Source organism: Hydra viridissima, unplaced genomic scaffold, assembly GCF_058129835.1.
Source record: "Hydra viridissima isolate aposymbiotic clone 2 unplaced genomic scaffold, HvirCarnegie_v1 scaffold_14, whole genome shotgun sequence".
NCBI classification, from domain to species: domain Eukaryota; kingdom Metazoa; phylum Cnidaria; class Hydrozoa; order Anthoathecata; family Hydridae; genus Hydra; species Hydra viridissima.
The window spans coordinates 6,339,073-6,357,672 of record NW_028324313.1 but is presented as its reverse complement, the minus strand read 5'-3'; the positions used below and the strand labels follow the sequence as shown (position 1 = coordinate 6,357,672).

At 27.7% G+C, this 18,600-nt stretch overlaps 2 protein-coding genes across 2 annotated transcripts; both read left to right on the top strand.

The window, feature by feature from the left end:
* Positions 1 to 1,089: 1,089 nt before the first annotated feature.
* LOC145181597 (folliculin-like) lies at positions 1,090 to 10,207 on the top strand. Its single transcript, XM_090071310.1, has 22 exons — positions 1,090 to 1,315; positions 1,717 to 1,805; positions 1,913 to 1,943; positions 2,307 to 2,336; positions 4,333 to 4,466; positions 4,556 to 4,678; positions 5,505 to 5,570; positions 5,688 to 5,724; positions 5,857 to 5,941; positions 6,265 to 6,329; positions 6,443 to 6,535; positions 6,677 to 6,722; positions 6,796 to 6,816; positions 7,127 to 7,170; positions 7,286 to 7,399; positions 8,648 to 8,701; positions 8,833 to 8,937; positions 9,094 to 9,122; positions 9,306 to 9,373; positions 9,453 to 9,555; positions 9,646 to 9,708; positions 9,864 to 10,207. The coding sequence occupies exons 1-22, from the start codon at positions 1,247 to 1,249 to the stop codon at positions 9,982 to 9,984; spliced, it is 1,590 nt and encodes a 529-aa protein (XP_089927436.1). The 5' UTR covers positions 1,090 to 1,246; the 3' UTR covers positions 9,985 to 10,207.
* Positions 10,208 to 13,651: 3,444 nt separating this feature from the next.
* LOC145181054 (large ribosomal subunit protein uL18-like) lies at positions 13,652 to 15,327 on the top strand. The gene is made up of 5 exons (XM_080056035.2): positions 13,652 to 13,764; positions 13,936 to 14,459; positions 14,737 to 14,914; positions 15,020 to 15,108; positions 15,186 to 15,327. Exons 1-5 carry the CDS (start codon positions 13,762 to 13,764, stop codon positions 15,286 to 15,288), a joined length of 897 nt encoding a protein of 298 aa, XP_079912161.2. The 5' UTR covers positions 13,652 to 13,761; the 3' UTR covers positions 15,289 to 15,327.
* Positions 15,328 to 18,600: the final 3,273 nt, after the last annotated feature.

The following is an 18,600-nucleotide window of genomic DNA, read 5'->3' as shown; positions in this document are numbered from 1 at the left end:
ATATATATATATATATATATATATATATATATATATATATATATATATATATATATATATATATATATATATATATATATATATATATATATATATATATATATATATATAATATATATCAAGTTGTATTATTTTCAAATAAAAAATCTCTTGCTCATATAAGAGTGCTCAATATTTTGTATAAATAGACCAATATATATATATGTAAATATACATTGAAAAATCAATTATGTATGGTACATAAATATTCATGCCTTATGGCAATCATCAGCCATGAAATGTCATTTAACACATGTTTGTAAAACCTTTAACAGTAAAATAGCTTTCTTTTCTTTTAAAATTGAAATGAATGTAAATGTTGTTTTTAAATTCATAAATTGACTAAGTTGGTAAAGCCCTAAGACATTTGAGTAAATAGAGATATTTTACAAAAGTCCTCACATAACTGCCAACATATTTTTGAAAAAGTTGATTGTTTTAACTTTTATACCAAGAATTTTATCACTATTTTCAATTTGACTGAAATATACATAGTTAAAAAAAGAAATTCTTTATATCAGGTAGAAAAACCTTATACAATAACATTTTTAACTTTTCCATTTCTGTATGACTTTCTCTGCTTTTGACTCTTACCTGCATATAATAAATCTGATGTACTTTAAATCCTGGTATACATGATCTCTTATATAAAGTAATACTTCCTAACTAACCCAATCCAGCGTTTTCATCATAAAGATGTTGCATATACATATACATACATACATACATATATATATATACATACATATATACTTACATACATACATACATACATACATACATACATACATACATACATACATACATACATACATACATACATACATACATACATACATACATACATACATACATACATACATACATACATACATACATACATACATACATATACATACATATATATATACATATGTATGTATGTATGTATGTATGTATGTATGTATGTATGTATGTATGTATGTATGTATGTATGTATGTATGTATGTATGTATGTATGTATGTATGTAAATGATCAAAATATTTTGGGAATTTAGAAGATTTTGAAATTACTAACAATTTGTTCTTTTTGTTTTCAGTGTATCTGAAAAATAATAGAAATCTGTGTTTTCATAAATTTCATTGCAATAAATGGGTTTTAGCAAACCATTTAGAAAAGTTTGTGAATAAACATGAGTGAAAATTTGCTGTGAGTGGAAATTGTATAATGAATGCAGTTATTGCTCTGTGCCATTTTTGTGAGCTTCATGGCCCAAGCATTTTGTTTTGTACAAAAGTAAGTGAATTGAATTTTGGAATATTTTCATCATTAGTTTGCTACTTTTTTTAAAAAAAAAAAGATCAATAGTATGATCATTAAAGGTAAGTATATGGTTAAAGATAATCAAGTATAGCTCCTTCTGAATGGAGCTTATTTGCACACTTCCAGGGTGATTATGTATCCTGCAAGAATAAAACAAAAGGTTTATCTAGAGAGTGGCTTAAATTGATTGACAAATGAAATTACAAATATTGTATTTTCATATTTTTGGTAACTTTTTGTGGTGGTCATTTAGAGCCTTTGAAAAAATGGGAAAAAAACTTGAGAGCAACTTTTGTTTATAGTTTTAGGACATCCTAGCAACAATTTTGTTTTTTTTGTTAATTTTGTTCTATTTGTTTATTTTGCATTTACAGCCATTTCATTGTGTAAATCATACTCAACTTGAAATTGAAAATAGAAGTGTAGAAGCTACACCATCATCTTGTGGAATATCAAACATCAGGTAATTTTGTTTTATCTTTTGTGTTATTTTTATGTATATATTTTATTTTTTTATCATTCAAACATTTTATGGTAAATTAGATGGTATTAATTTAAATTATTTTTCAGATTGCAGAGTAATAAAGATGAAAAACAACCGGTACAACAAGTTTTTATGTCATGCTTTATAAAATTTAAAAAACTATTTTGTGGAATTTTATTTACAATTAAAAAGTTAAATAATAATTTAGCACTAGTGGCATTGGAATACACAAAATTCTTAAAACTGTGTCTATTTATATTTGAATTTTTATTGTGGTTCTTTATTTATGTTTCTGGATCAATTTAATTTCCTTTTAAGTTAAATTGTTATTAGTTCATGTTATTAGTTCATTAGTTCATGGCATATTTTTGTATGAATAACAATTCTTTAGATCATTTTTTTCTAAATAAGTACAAAAATAGTAGCTGCAATTGACAGTAAAAGTTTAAACTTTTTATAATTTGTTCTTTCTTTTTGCAGCAATTTACTGGGTCTCAATCAACATGTGAGGTAAAAAAAAATCATCTCTTTTTTTTTTTTTTTTGTTCTTTTGATTTAAAAAAGTTAAAAAATCTTTTCATGCGTTATAGAAGTTTAATTTTGTTTTTGCTTCTTTTAATGCTGTTTTCTTTCAACTGGTTTTAAGTTGTGTTACATTTCATGCAAACAGGTTGTTTCTTTTTTTAATTAGTTAGGCAGCAGTTGCAAAAGTAAGAAGTTATTGTTTCTTGTCTGTAAAATATTACATTAACAGAAATATTTGTTATTAGTTTAAATTAAGTTTGATAGCAGGTTGATAACAAGAAATCTTGACAAAATTTAAATTTCTATAATTTTTTAACCAAGTTATTAAATTTATCAGTTTTAAAAAAATCTAATCGTGTAAATGAAGTAAATGAGAAACTAGAAAAAAAGTAGAAAAACTAATTAAAAAAAAAAAAAAGTACTCAATATTTATTTTTATTAAGTTATTTCTTCAATATTTATTTAAAACTAAGTAATATTTCTCATACATCAATATATGAAGAAAAAAAATTTCAAAGAAATTGATTTCTGCAGACATCTAATATAATTTAAAGCTTTTGCTTTTGTGGTTCCTATAAAATAGTTATGATTATAAGCTTTCACATAGTCTTATAATCATAACTATTTGATGTTTTTTCCATAAAATCCTCAAATCTTTGATTGAACAATTTTCTCATAATTATTGTTCAGTGCTTTTCAATAACTCTCTATTCTGGCAGTTTGGAACAACTGCTTTAGGCACAATGTTCTGATCATTTTTTCATACCATTCAATAGCCAGTTTACTATAACAACTTTAAGCCAAATTAGGTCCATTATCATGTAATTAAATGAGAAGTAGACATTTTTGTTAGCACTTTCTTCACTATTTGACTCTAACATATTTGATCAGTAAGTATAGACTCACAAATATAAGGTGCTGGTTTTTTGCTACAATTACAAGTAACTTGTCAAATCAAGGCTTTTTTAGCAAACTTATCATGTTTTGTGTATTTAAATTTCCTATCTGTCTCTCCTTCAATATTTATTTTAAATTTTTGCAAAAAAACTATGAGAAGTAAGAAGCCTGGGTTAATCTTGAAACAATTAACAATTTTTTTAACTAGTTTTTTATTTTGTAATTCCACCTTCTTCTTCCACCACCAGATATTCATTTAATTGACTTTGTTTGAAATGTTGAATAACACAACTAATGGTGCAGGGATTTGTAGCTCTTTTGCTATTGAGTTGTAGCCTCTATTTGGATTTTCTAAATTTTTGTGCATGATTTTTTCTCTAACATCTTCTTCTTTTGTCATTTTTAAAACTAATTTTAATTTAATGGAAAAATTAAAACATTTTTTGAAACCACAACATATTATTGCATATTTACAATATATCGTAAACAAAATACAAACACAACTAAGAATTTATTAATACAACCACTGAAAAAAAGACCTATTTGTTATTTCACCTGTATTCTTTTTGGTGTGTTTCAATTTTTCAAGTAACCAACATTAGTTTTATAGTTTTGCTAATCTAACTTTAAGTAACATGAAAAGGGGTTGCTAAGCTACACTGTGAAATGCTCTTAATCTAGTTGATTAATTTTTAAGATGGTTTAGCTGTATTTTAAGCAACCAACTATTCACAACTTTCTTATGTAATACAAAATCTTTCTTATGCAAGTATAATCAAATGAAATATATCTAAATTTGAATTGATGCAAAGTTTGTCAGGATTTTTTGTTATGCTAAAAGACATGCTAAATCTGGATCATGAAACATAAAATCATTTGCTAATTTGATGCATCATAGTTAGCCTAACTTGATTGGTTTTACTCATATATATAAGTTTTAGTGAATTCTACATGTAAGATTAAATATAAAAAACTTATTTTTTTTAAAATAATCATATAATTGTGACAGATTTAATTTTGATATTAGCTTTTAGTTTGAATGAAAAATGGATTCATAAAAATTTTCTAGTTGTTTTCCCTTTAGGCATGTCGCTCATTAGAACCTGGTGAGCCAGGTTTCATTAGTTTTAACAAGGAATCACATATTAGTTACATTAGTACCCAACACCCTGAGGAGCAAGAGTTATACAGTGTTTTGAGGCATGCCTGCGTAAGAAGGTCTCTTTTGCTTTATCATTGTTTTAAAACATCAGTTGTCGTGTTTTGTCAACAGAAAACTATTAACAAAATTTTATATGTCATTCCAGTTTAAGCTGTGAAATCTGTCCTGGAAGGGAAGGTCCAATTATGTTTGGTGATGATGCCAGTGGTTATGTCTTTAGCTATACTTTTTTTCTCAAGGATATGCAGTCAAGAGGGTTTCAACGCTGGTATATTTTTAAATTTCTATAATAAATAAAACTTATTTTTTTATTAGCTAGTTTCGAAACATTAATTTTTGGTACTTGTTTAAAAAATGTTATTTTAAAAAAAAAAAATAAAAGCACAATGAATTTTTTCAGTTATTAGGTTTTTTTGATTGAATTTTTGTTATTTTTGTTAAAATACTTTTTCAATATCAACTATTTCCATATGTTGAAAAAATATTTATCAGTATCAAAATATTACTAAAATATTACTAAAATATTACTATAAAATATAAAAAGATTTAAACTAAAGCAACAAAAATAAAACAAAAGCAACAAAAACCAAAAAAAGTTCTCATGAACCAAAAAAGATGAAGCAACAAAAAACTTTTTCCAGCATGTTTTTTTTATTTTATTTTATTTTTTATTATTTTTTTTTTTTTTTTTTTTTTATGCACTTGCTGAAATTTAAATCAAAAAGTTATTGTGCTTGTCAACATCAAAATCACACATCACTTGTAGAGAACTTTTTTTCTGTCATAAAAAAAAGTTCATGTCTATATCATAAATCTGATTGAAAAAGATGTTTGACAATTTTTTTTTATAGTATATATATTGCATATTTTGTTCTAAATAAAAAGACTATCATAATGGACTTTAAATATTTGTTAAAATATTACATTGATGGATGGGCAAATATTTATCAATACTTTATTATTAATATTATTTAATTTAATTTAATTTATGTGTATTAATGTAAGTTATGTAAATTAATGTAATTTATTTCTGATATTTTAAATATAGAGATTTTTTAATCAGTGTTTGACATGAATTTTATTTACTTATAAAGGTATAGTATTATCTGTGTAATGATGGATCGCAATTATTTAGTGAACTCATGGCCATTTTTGATCAGGTAATTTTGTTAGCAAATCTAAAATCAACGTTAATCTCTGCTATTTTAGCAAGTTTAAGAGTAACAACTTTAGTATTGTTTTTGTTGATTCAAACATTTACATATTTTTATATTTAGCAACTTTAAAACAGTTATTGATGAGCTGCAATCAAAGGTAACAAGTGTTTTGTTTCTATTTAATTGCACATAGTTTTACATTGCACATAGGTAACAAGTTTTTTGAGTTTCTATCTTGTTAAATCTTATTTTATTTCTATTAAAAGAAGATTTTTTCTTTTCTGTTCAGGCAGACATATTTTACAAAAATGAACAAGCAGAAAAGCCTCAGCTTGAATCTCAGTTGCTCCCTAGAAACACAGTTTTAACACCAGGTAACTGTTGTAAAAGAAATTATAAGATTTAAAACTTTTCCTGCTTTGAAAAGACTTCCAAGCTAGAAAAAATTTAGCAATAGGTGATTTTTTTTAACGAAATGCAGCAACGGTTGTGACAATGAGTCATTTAGCAAGAAGTGATACAGTGCCAAGTAATTTAGTACCAAGAATGTACCAATAGTTAATGTAGTAAAAGATGAGTTAGCAGAAAAGTGAAAAACAGTTGAAATATATCACCTAGTCAACTTTCAACAAGCGTAGCAAAAGGCTGTAACATTCAATGACTTTTTAAAATGCCCTATGAGCAAACTTTACTTTAGATGCTTATCGTAGAAGTCGAGGTGGGCAAATTTACCGCTCATTGCGGCACATTGTAAATGAGAAGGTAACTTTCCCCTATAAAAATATAAAAGGGATTGAGTTGCTTGATAAAATAAAAGTTTTTACTTCTTGTCTAGTTTAAAAGTTTTATATTCAAATTACTGCTATTATCTCCAGAATGTCTTTGAGAAGCTACATAAGGCATTTTCATGGATTATTCAAGCTTCTTGTGAAAGATATACAGAAAAATTGCTTGAAGGTACCTGTATGGTAAGACTTTAAAATGCTTTGTAAAAGGTTATACAAAAAATGGAATGGATATAAATGAAAGAGAAAGAAAAAAATTATCTTACACTGTTACAAACTATGTAAAGTTAATAAAATTAAAGTTTTTATTTTACAAAATTTTAGAATGATTATATGAATGAAGAAGAAATGACATCAATAGCAGTTGAAGGTACTTCTGTTGCATCTATGTTTAGTTTTCGCACGAAGATGTTTGTGTACAAACTTTTTTATCTTTTGTTTAGACATATTAAAAAGTCATCAAGGTAATAGTTTGTATTAGTTTCATTTTGGTTTTGAGGAGAAAAGCTGTTTTTTATGTATTCTAATCTAATTGTTCAGGTAAATAAAAATAAGTTTCTTCTTCTTTAGTATGAGTGAAAACTTTTCCTTGTATCGTTTACTTATGTTATCCTGCTTTTTATTTTGATCAATATATGTTAATTTTTTTTTAAGTTATGTTGAAAAGAAAAATATTTAATATAAGAAAATTAGTAAAAATTGATATTGACGATTTTTTGCTGCTGATCTTATTTTTATCATTTATTTGTTTAAAAAAAATGATTTTTTTCTTAGATTATAGCCATCCTATTTTTACTTCCATTCTTCATGCTTACCATGTAGGCATTTTTCATTTTTCTTGTTTTTGAGTACATTAAGGGATTTAAAAATATAGATTTTATTTGTAACTTATACACATTTTTTACATTGGTACAATTTTGTTCTTATTTCTAGGTCCTTGGAATTGAAAATTTCCACTTGCTTGCTTTTCATGTGGTTCGAGGCGACCAAGTAGTTGTTCAATCTGATTTTAAACGAACTGCTGTATCTTTATTAAAAGTCTTAAAGGTTCGACCCTATTTAAAATTATTACTAATTATTGTTTTGTTGGTGGATATAGTAAAACATATGATTTAAATGAAAACAAACTCTTTTTTATAACTCTTTGTTTTCTTTGATGATGTTTTCTTAGTTTCTTGTCTGTAAAATATTACTTTTACAGAAATATTTGCTATTAGTTTAAATTAAGTTTGATAACAAAAAATCATGACAAAATTTGAATTTCTATAACTTTTTAAGCAAGTTATTAAATTTATGAATTTTAAAAAATAAAAAGAACCTATACAAAAAGTTAACTTTTAAACTTTAAAAAATAACTTTTTGTATGGGTTCTTTTTATTTTTCATTAGTTTGTTTTTTCTCAGTTTTTCTATATATTAAATGGAACTTACATGAGTCAACATAATATAACCATTACATTACAGCATAGAAAAAATTTGGTTTTGTATTTTAATGTATTTCTATGGTCATAGTTATTTGAATGATTTTAGTACTTAGTATAGTCCTTTGGCATTAAGAACATTAAGCCTGACAACAAAGTGTTTTACAGACATTGATGGTTATCTTGATCCTATAGTTATTTGGCTGCGTTAATAAGATTTGTACAATAATTTATCATCTGAATATTTAGTTTTTAACGTCTTATTTTAATGCAGCTTTATTCTTCAGGATGATAGAGATGCTTTTTTTATTCATGTGAGTAAAAAAAAACTAAAGGATGAGTTGGGATCATGTACAAGGTGTTGCAGATTTCAGTATCAGACAGTTATTGTGTTTTCCATCTTATGGTGTTCACCTGTAGATAAATAATAGTAAAAAGACAAACTTTCACCACGATATTAACAATGCAACCTTTTCAACCTTTTTTTTTTTTTTTTTTTTCAATATAGTTTAATGACCAAAAATCTCATTTCGGAAATGAAGAATTTCTATGAAAAATAAAAGGGACTAAATAAAACGATGTGGAAAACACATTGTTGAAGTTGGTACAAAAATCATTATTAGTATTTAAAAGAACCTAGGACGAAACAATTTTCCCTGTGTAATGATATTTCTCATCGAACCTTAAGGACTCAGCTGATCTTAATTCAAAAGGAGAAGCTTTACAAGTTTAAAATTTTTTTCCGCGTTTTCTTCGATAAGTTATAAAAGAGAATGCTTTACAACAGGTAAATTTTGAAATATATTTAGCCAATCCTCTTTGTATGACTTTTTCTGCTAATAATCTGATGTGATGAATATTTAATTTTTTTAAAGGAGTTAATACCTGCTGGTTGTTTTCGTTGTCAAGCTTACGAAGAAAAATACCAAGTTCGTAATGCTTTTTGTTTTTAAGAAATTTTATTTCTAAGAAAGAAATATAAACGTAAAAATTAATGCTTTTAAACTTTGAATTATGTGAAAAATAAAGGGTCACCGAATGATAAAATATTTTCTGTTAGGACTCTTGGCGTTGTAATTTTCTTGGGCTGAAAGAGTGTTGCGACGTTCCTCAACATTTGTTGCAGTCTTCTCAGCTTGTTTTGGTGACCATAACGAAAGAAACCGTAAGGTTTTCTTACAGCTTTGTAAATAACTCACCTTCAATGTGTTTACAAAAATTTGCATAATTGTTTTATGATCATGTGAGAAGTAAAACTGATGTGTTTTTGTTAAACAGTCCATTGGTAAGTTTAGTTAGTTTTTTTTTTTTTTTTTCTTAGAGAGAGGAAGAGAATCTTTCTGCTTCTCAGTAAGTATTTACTCATCCTCGGAAATCCTTAATCATAATTACACACAAATGAGTTTTCCCTTACTTCATGTTGGTGGTATTAAAAGTGACTAAGTCCATTTAGGTTCCACTATTATTTATTTGAAGATGTTTTATAATGATCATATAACTTTATTTTATAAATTTTATTTTTCGTTTTTGAAGTTTTAGGGTTTGCGAAAACTCCTTTAACGGTTTTCAAATCCATGTTGTAGGAACTCCAGTGGAAAAAGGTTCTTATTTTTGTTAGATTTTTAAAAAAACGATCCCTTGAGATTTTATTTTTTTGTCCTTTGTCGATTTTACTTTTAGAACCGAGTTATTTAAAATCCGTCATGGAATCGTTAAATAACGAACATATGAGCGAGGAGTTGTTTGCCATAATGTTACTTGCTTTAAAAGAAAGATGGATGGGGTAGGATATATTTTAAAATGTTTTTTTTATTATTTTGGGTAAATTTATCTACAATAGTATTTAATTATTTTGAAACTTTCTTGTTTTTAGAAGAGTCAAAGTTTTGTTTAAATTTTCAAAAGATTCAATTAAATCAACAGATGAAAAAAACAAGTAAGGGCTTTTTGTTTTTGCAAAAAATGACTCATCATTGCCGGTCAAGTGTCACTAAATAAAACCTACCGCTCGTTTATAAAAATATACATATTTTTTGTTTTTCAGCATATACTTTTTTTTTTAAATATATATATATATATATATATATATAGATTGTTAGGACTTCTTCATGCAAAGCCTGACGATGAAATTCTTTTAAAATATTGGATGACGTCGTTAAGTAAATCTTATCGACTTCAACTTCTTAGCGGTTCTTTTTCGTCGGTTACGTAAATCCAGCTCTTGATAAACATATACTAACTAACGGATTTTATGAAGGAAAGTGATGATATGAGAATATTTGTGTCATACTTAACTATGAATCAAGAAAGCGTCATCTTGGCAATACCGTTTATATTTATACGTCAAACATAATTTGTATGTAATATTTTTAATTTAAGTCAAACACGAAAAAAATTATGTATAAATGTATAATAAACATTACTAACTATATGCATTATGGTATCTTGTAATATTTAATTCAACTTTGGTGGAGAAATATGCAACAACCTAAAATACTGAAGCATACATATCACGGTACATTACCTTGTGCTTTTTATGGTGGTCACCCCAACTCAAAACGTATTTTTTTGAGAGTTTTGAAAAGTGAATTTCTTATATTTCAAACATAAAGGAGTAATTTTATTGGTCAAATTTGGTAGTAAAATGATCAAGTTGTAAGTAGGAAGGGTTGAGTCTGTTTATTTAGCATCACCCCTAGTAACTGTTTATCTAAAAGTATTACAAAAATTGACACCTCTAGAGTCAGTGTACATTACTTCACTATAGAAAAAGAAAAAAAAGTGTTAATAGCTTCCTATCAACCATTCACAATGTTCTCATAGCAGTAGATTTACTAAAAAAGAGCAGTCAAACACAGAACAGTAAACTTGAATGGTGTTATTCGGAAAGGTAGTCCAAAGGATATGTATATGGGTAAAACGTTTTTAGAATTATTTCTAAACACAGATACTATTTCATACAATAATGGATTTCAAGGAGTCAAGACACTGTTTAAATTTTAAGTATAAATAACGGATGGTTTATGACAAACTACTGTCACACGATACATCACGCATGTTAAAATCAGAAATCCATCAACGAAAGCAAGGCAAGAAGGCGGAAGCTGTGGTGAATAAATAAAAAAAGATTCTTAGATAACGAAGCTGTAGAAGAACCTGGCCCTTTTTGTGAATCTGGTGCATCCTAAATAATATTTTGTTTTTGCTCTCCGAATATCACATTAATTTTTTTGCAAATCGAACAAAAATGAAATGCATATATCTTTTGATTGGTTAATTATTACATTTTGAGATTTTTCCAGTTTGTTTTCAATACGATGGAAGTAGTAAAATCTAGTAGCAGAATAATTCATTTTACTTTTTATAAATTTATATTTTAGACGTTACCTAGTAAAAAACCTGTTCAGTAAAAATAAAATTTATTATGGAAATGCTTATAACTTCTAAGCCATACCAGCTAATTTAATAAATCTGCTAGGTTGATCTAAGTTAATATATCATTATTTAAAATACTAAAGAGCATTAAAAAGAGTTTATTATTTACAGAGAATTTTTTCTCCTAAAAAAAATGACCTAAAATGAGGCAAATGTTGAATAATTGAGGTAAATTTTGCTTCTTTTTTTTAATGTGTTATTTTTAAATCAATTGCAGCATAAACAGACTAATTTTAGTGGTATAAATGGTTTATTAAAGAAATTTGTTTGAATTATGGTTGACCACCTTACACGAGCTTTTTCGAACGTCTAAACAAAGTGAAATTCTCAACTGCCGGATTTTTTTCTTGCTAAAACTTAATACCTAAATTATTTTTAAGTTTTTAAAAGATGTAAAAATAAATAAATAAAAGCAAATTTTGTTATCCGGTTGAATTAATTCTCAATAAATAAAATTGATTGTTGAGAAAGAAGATAGAGAAAAAAAAATATTGGTTGAGGATATTTTATTCATAGAAGAAAAAGCTTGAAATAATAATTTGAAAAAAACTCCCTCATCACTGTGACCTAGGATCTAACTATATAAAGCGGTTTTAGCCTGCATGCCGGAATAACACATTGCTTCTCGTTAATGCATGTTGTAACAAAATACCGACTAAATTATATTTAATCGGTATTTTGTTATATTTTTACATTAAGTAATTTGTTATATAAACCCTAGCCAATGTGGGATGTTGGCTTAACTCGAAGCAAACACCGAAAGATGTAAGAAGTATATCTACATAATAAATAAGAATATTTAAAATAAGTAAAATGAAACAACAGAGTGAAGAGAATTCTCAAAGATCCAAATAAATCAAAGCAAAGCAGAGAGTAGTTTCAAACAAACCGTCTTGACAATTAAACCATAACACAATTCTTTCACATATATTAAAGCATATATTTTGCACAAAGAAAAGTTACATTGAAGTTAAAAAAAGCAGGAAGGTAAAAGAAGATAACAATACAATACAATTACTATAACAACAATAAACTAATCATTTTAAAATCTCATTAATTTTGATAATTTCGGTAACGAAGAATTGGTTTGTATCTAAAATTCTTAACATTAAAGACAGATAAATAAAAATTAGAAATGGAAACTGACCCCATTAATTTGTTCATTTAACAACTCAACGGATTTCTAAATCTATTGGTTCCCATCGTGAAAAAAAGTTTTAACTCTGAGTAAAAAATTTTAAATCTCAAATCAAGAACAAAAATATTTTATCTAAAAAAACTTGTTTTCTATTAACAATGTTTTTTTGTTGGTTCCCAAATCGTCAGGTTAGAATTATTTTGTTCTATCTCTAATTTTAAACGTTGGGAGAAAACGAATTGTTAATTTTACTAAATAATGATTACTTTTAAAATACATTTTAGTTTTAAAATTTTTTTTCTAAATAGTTTTTTTAAATATAAATCATTTAAAGAATAAGTTATTATTTCTTAAAAAAGTAACAATAAAATTTTAAGTAATTTTTACTTATAGAAAAAAATCAAAAACTTTCTTTCAACGTTTAAAATGGGAGATAGAACAAAATAATTCTAACCTGACGAAATCTAATTGAGTGGAATATGATCGAATGTGATCGAATGAATCAGATTTAATTCCTTTAGCTCCTCAGAGGTTCAAAAAATTTATGTTATTAGACCAAGACAATTCTACATCTCCAGGGATTTATGATGTCTTGATTAAAATAATCAATATCAATCGCTAAATTAGCGCACCGCATGTGGTATTTAAATCAGAGCCCTGGTTTAAATACCGCACTCGACGCGCTTATTTACCCATTACAGTTTATATAATAAGGTTGGGTGATAGATATATTAATTTCCGAAGCTGCTATTTTTCTTTGGTTCTAATTGTCTCTACACATGTAAGCATTAAGTTTTACAACATAGTTTTAATTTTAATCAAACCTTTTTTTCAAAGGGTTTACAAAAGTTAGTTTTTATAAAATTGCCACCTTAATATGTTGCCATTCTTAAGGCAGTAAAAATGCTTATTTAAAGCTATCTTAGCTACAGTTTTCAGCTAAAAAATAAAAGAATTATGCGAAATGATAGAATCTGTCGATCAGTCGTTTTAAAATAACCATTATGGTTATGTTGCCAATATGGTTCTTTTTATGACGCAAAAAGTACATCTGGAACGTATAATATGTGGTACATTTGGAACGCAAGTGGTACATTAGGTACGTATAAATATAAATATTCGTTATTATTTTATATTTTAAAAAAATATTTGTAAATAATTTTAAAAGTTTAATTTTTTATAAAATATATACTTTTATTGTAAATATTTATATTTTTAATGATAAATATGTTTAATATATAAATATAACAGAAGTAATATTCTTTATTATTTTTGTTTAACACAGAAATATACGGTCAGCAAATTTATTAAGTTTGACTATTCGCAAGCGCAAGTCTACATTTCTCTTTATAATTAATTCTTTCTGCATAGGTTGCCCCATAACCGAAGCTACCTGGTGATATCGAATTTGTGAATATGGTACAATTACTGTTTAGTATTCCATATGAATTAACTATTAAAAATCCTGATTACTTAAAGAAAACCTATTTGCTCATATCTCTCTTTAATAACTGACGATTAAAGCGATTTTTATGGATTTCGATCCTTTTAACTTGCGAATGTCTAATTTCCTTTCGTTCCTTTTTGTAGGGCTTTGTCAAAGTCATCAAAAATAAGGCCTACTTTAAAAGGTTTCAAGTTAAATTCAGGAGACGAAGAGAGGGCAAAACTGATTATTATGCTCGTAAGCGATTGGTGACACAAGACAAAAATAAATATAACACACCAAAATATCGTCTTATTGTACGATTCACGAACAAAGATATTGCATGCCAGATAGCCTACGCCAAAATCGATGGAGACGTGATTGTATGTGCTGCATACTCTCATGAACTTCCAAGATATGGTGTTAAGGTCGGGTTAACTAATTATGCTGCTGCTTACAGCACTGGTTTATTATTGGCCAGACGTTTGCTACAAAAATTCAATTTGCATGAAACCTATGTTGGACAAAAAGAAGTAGACGGTGCAGAGTATAATGTTGAATCAGTCAGTGATGGTCCTCATGCTTTCCGATGCTATCTAGATGTCGGGTTGAAACGAACCACTACAGGTGCTCGTGTTTTTGGTGCACTGAAAGGTGCTGTTGATGGTGGTTTAGACATCCCCCATAGGTAATTTTTTTCATTTGCTATAATTTCATCTTGAATAATTAGAATAATTATTGAGCTTTAAAGTTTTGGTCCAATTAAGTTAAAATTTTCATACTACTATCTGTGTCATTTTATGTAGATATTAAGACGCATATATTATTTTTTTCAAGTTGACAACAAGTATCTTAACTTATTTGAGTAGTTTTGTTTGGTACCCCTATTGTCTTATGCTTTCTAAAATATTGTAACTAAATTTGTATATTAACATGGTATTCAAAAAATTTTGTAAAACTTATAGTACACGCCGTTTCCCTGGTTATGATGAAGCTGGAAAAGCACTGAATGCTGAAGTACATCGTGGTCATATATTTGGAAAAAATGTTGCTGACTATATGATTTCGCTTCAAGAAGAAGATGAAGAGGCTTTTAAAAGACAATTTTCACAATATATCAAAGAAGGAGTTACTCCTGGAACAGTATGTATATTTCCTCTTAAGTTTTATGCTGTTCAACTGCCAAGGTTTACTATATCTGCTACCAAGGCTAGGTTAAAGGTTTTATTTCTTTGAATTTATTTTTAGATTGAAGCAATGTACAAAAAATGTCATGCAGCTATTAGAGCTGATCCATCAGCTAAACCCTCCGAAAAGAAACATTTCAAGGGAAAGCGGTTAGTTCATAAAATTATAATTATTTTCAATTCTTTAAACTTGGTGACTTGGTTTTATCATTTGTATTTTGCTTTAGATATGGTCGCAAGAAGATGTCTCTTGCTCAAAAACAAGATCGTGTTAAACAGAAAAAAGCAGCTTTCCTAAAGAAGATAGACCAAGAAGATGGCGAAGAATAAAATTAGTATATTATTTTCTGAAAAACATTTTAGAATGCATTCTTTTTCTAATACTTGTGCTCTCATTAAATCTATAAAAATAATCAATTTAAGGGTATTCTCATGAATTGGTTTAGTCATACATCTAGTAGTGTACCAAATCCAAAAAGTGCCAGTGGAGAAATAGTCTGTTATAAACATTTGGGATTTTAGACTTTCATTGATAAAGAAAATAATTAAACAAATATCAGTCTTAAAGTAGTGTCAGCAATACTTAATAAAAAAACTTATGAAACATTTTAAATAAAATTCTTTTAACCCTCGAAATCATTTCTAATTTATTGGGGTATAAAGCTGATCTATGCGTTCGTACTTTGTCAATCCTTAAACGATTGGGTAATAAATGCATGTTCTCGAAGATTTCATTCACAAAATCTCATGAGTCGCAATAAATTAATGCATATCAGGGAAGCATCTTTGAAATTTAAGAATATTTCTGTTTTGCGCTTCAGGTTTCAATTAAATAACCTACTTTAAGCATAACAAATACAGTCTTGATCGTTACGAGAGTAGTTACCAATTAGTTGCTAGTTAAACCTCAAAATCGCCGTTACCAGTGTTGCTAATTTGTTGCTGGTTTATCACTTGGTTACCATCTTAAATGCAACAACACTTAACAGGGTGCGCAACGATAATCCTTTGATAATGCTGATAAGCGTCTGTATTTTTTTAATACTACAATAACTTGACCTTCTAGAGCAAGAATGGAATATGTTTCGTAGTTACGCCATTGGTGTCTCATTTTTAGCCAAAAGCCTGGGTTAATTTACTGTACAAGTCAATAATATCTTCTGAACTAAAAGTTCTGCCTGCAAATCATTTTAGGGACCTGTCAGATTTATAGCTAGGGAATATATGTGGAAAATATTTACAGCGAAAAATTTTACCCATAAAATTATGGAAGGTTTGTTGATTTCGTCCTGTAATCATCAAGCTTGACCTATGAACTTCTGTCGACGCAACACTTACCAATAACAGATCACATGAAATGACAAACACTGGATGATTCCGCCTTTGTCTTACCAAACACACCATATTACTTTCTTACAGTGAAAGACTTTAGGTAAAGCGCAAACCATCTTTCTTTTGATGGAGTTTGCTGATTTCACTGCAGCAAGTTGGAGGGAACACGGACACGTCTGGCTTTACTGTTGTCGAAGAATTTACCAGCACACTTCGGCTATTTTTCATACTTTTCTGAGAATTTTGTGACTTATTCAAGGCACACTTTTATAAGAAAGATTGTGTAAGCAATATTTTGTCGACCAAGTTGCTAATATTTATAAACTAGTCATATAGAGTAGACTAGAAAAGCTTTTGCTTGAATATGGCAAAAATAGCTTCGCTTAAATACATTAAAATTCTGCAGCCTTGATTGTTTAATCCAAATACTTAAAATAGAACTTTTTTAACCAGGGCCATGAAAAAATAATTTCTATTTCTTTGTTCTGAAACTAAATGCCTTAAGGTCTCCAAAAATCTAGGCCATTACTGGTAAAACTTTTTATTAGCTGAGATGTTTTCCACTAGGGTGTTTCCACTAGGGTTCGTTCGTTATACTTTAAATTAAAAAGTATAGTTTTTAAAGATGTTATAAGTAAGTACAAAATTAATTGCTTATGCACGAAGTTCTTTTTTTTTTTAAGAATAAGCCACAAACAACAGCTCAACATTATGAAAATAATTCATAAAAAAAATGACCAAAGGTAAGGTTAATGGGAATTGAAGTGAGTATATTCAAAAAACCTAAAAATTAAGTATTTCAGAGAGATCTTTTTAAAATTTAATTTAATTTAAAACTTATCTAAAAAAAATATTAATAGCAAAAGTCAAAAAATGAAGTCCGAAACTGAATTTTAAAAAAGAGAAGCTCATCAAATCTAGTTACCAGGAAAAATTTCCCAATCTTCTGTCAGACGCAAAAGAAAGAGAAAGTGCAATCTTCAGTCAGATGTAAAAGCAAACGTCAAAAGCAAACAACTTTAAATCTTTTACTGATCAATTTCCAGTCTGCTGAAAAAGTTGAACCTTTTATTTTAAAGGAGAGACAAAGCTCACCAAGAAGAACAAAACGTCAGTTTGCTGGGCCTCTTAATTTAATTTGCACCATATCACAGTTTAGCAAACATTGTCACAAATCACAGATTGTCTAACAAAAATATTAGAGAGCCAGCTTCAAGTTTTAAAAAAATTAGTCCAAAAGAAGTTGGAGTTAAAAAAAGTTTTTGTATGTATGTATGTATGTATGTATGTATGTATGTATGTATGTATGTATGTATGTATGTATGTATGTATGTATGTATGTATGTATGTATGTATGTATGTATGTATGTATGTATGTATGTATGTATGTATGTATGTATGTATGTATGTATGTATGTATGTATGTATGTATGTATGTATGTATGTATGTATGTATGTATGTATGTATGTATGTATGTATGTATGTATGTATGTATGTATGTATGTATGTATGTATGTATGTATGTATGTATGTATGTATGTATGTATGTATGTATGTATGTGTGTGTATGTATGTATGTATGTATCAAACGAAAAGAATATGAAAAGGCTCTAGAAATCGTTGCTTCTTATCTACGATTTATTTTACACTTTACTCGTAAAACTTACCATAGCAACATTTTATATGCAATAGAGTAGTCTGAAAATTTGAAAGGTCAAAAACTAAGTTGGATCGCATTTAGTTTTGCTCAATTCCCCATAAGGACATTTTTTTTTTTTTACTTTTAAAAATAATTAGAGGTGGAGTAATTTTGAACTGTAAATATTGCTGTGAGGGAAGAAACGAGAAATAATCTAAAGTTTTGTTTCTTCACCAAGAAAATTGTTATGAATCAAAAACAAAATAAAATATCATTACTTAAAGAGGTTGCAGTTGTTCTAAACATATTATTATGTAATGCATTGTTTATTTCTAGACTTTTCAAGAGACGCTTTGAGGGCTTTCCGAAAGGCTCACCTGTTCCCTTTATGATTTTGAGAACCCTAATCAACTTTTTTCTCCAGCTCCAGAAGCTTGGATTGTAATCCTGTCTAGCTTTGCATTTGTCTTGACAATATCTGGTAGGAGTTTTCCATCCCCGTGCAACAAAATTGGTACCTGGGACGAATAAGATTTTTGGTCATCAACCGGCCTTCGACTTTTATGTAGCTATTCTGGAATGACGGATTGTGCTGCGAGAAACTGGATGCTATCCAGATTATGTCCCAGGGTTTGAACAGCTACAGCAATAAAAAAGAAACTTGTTGATC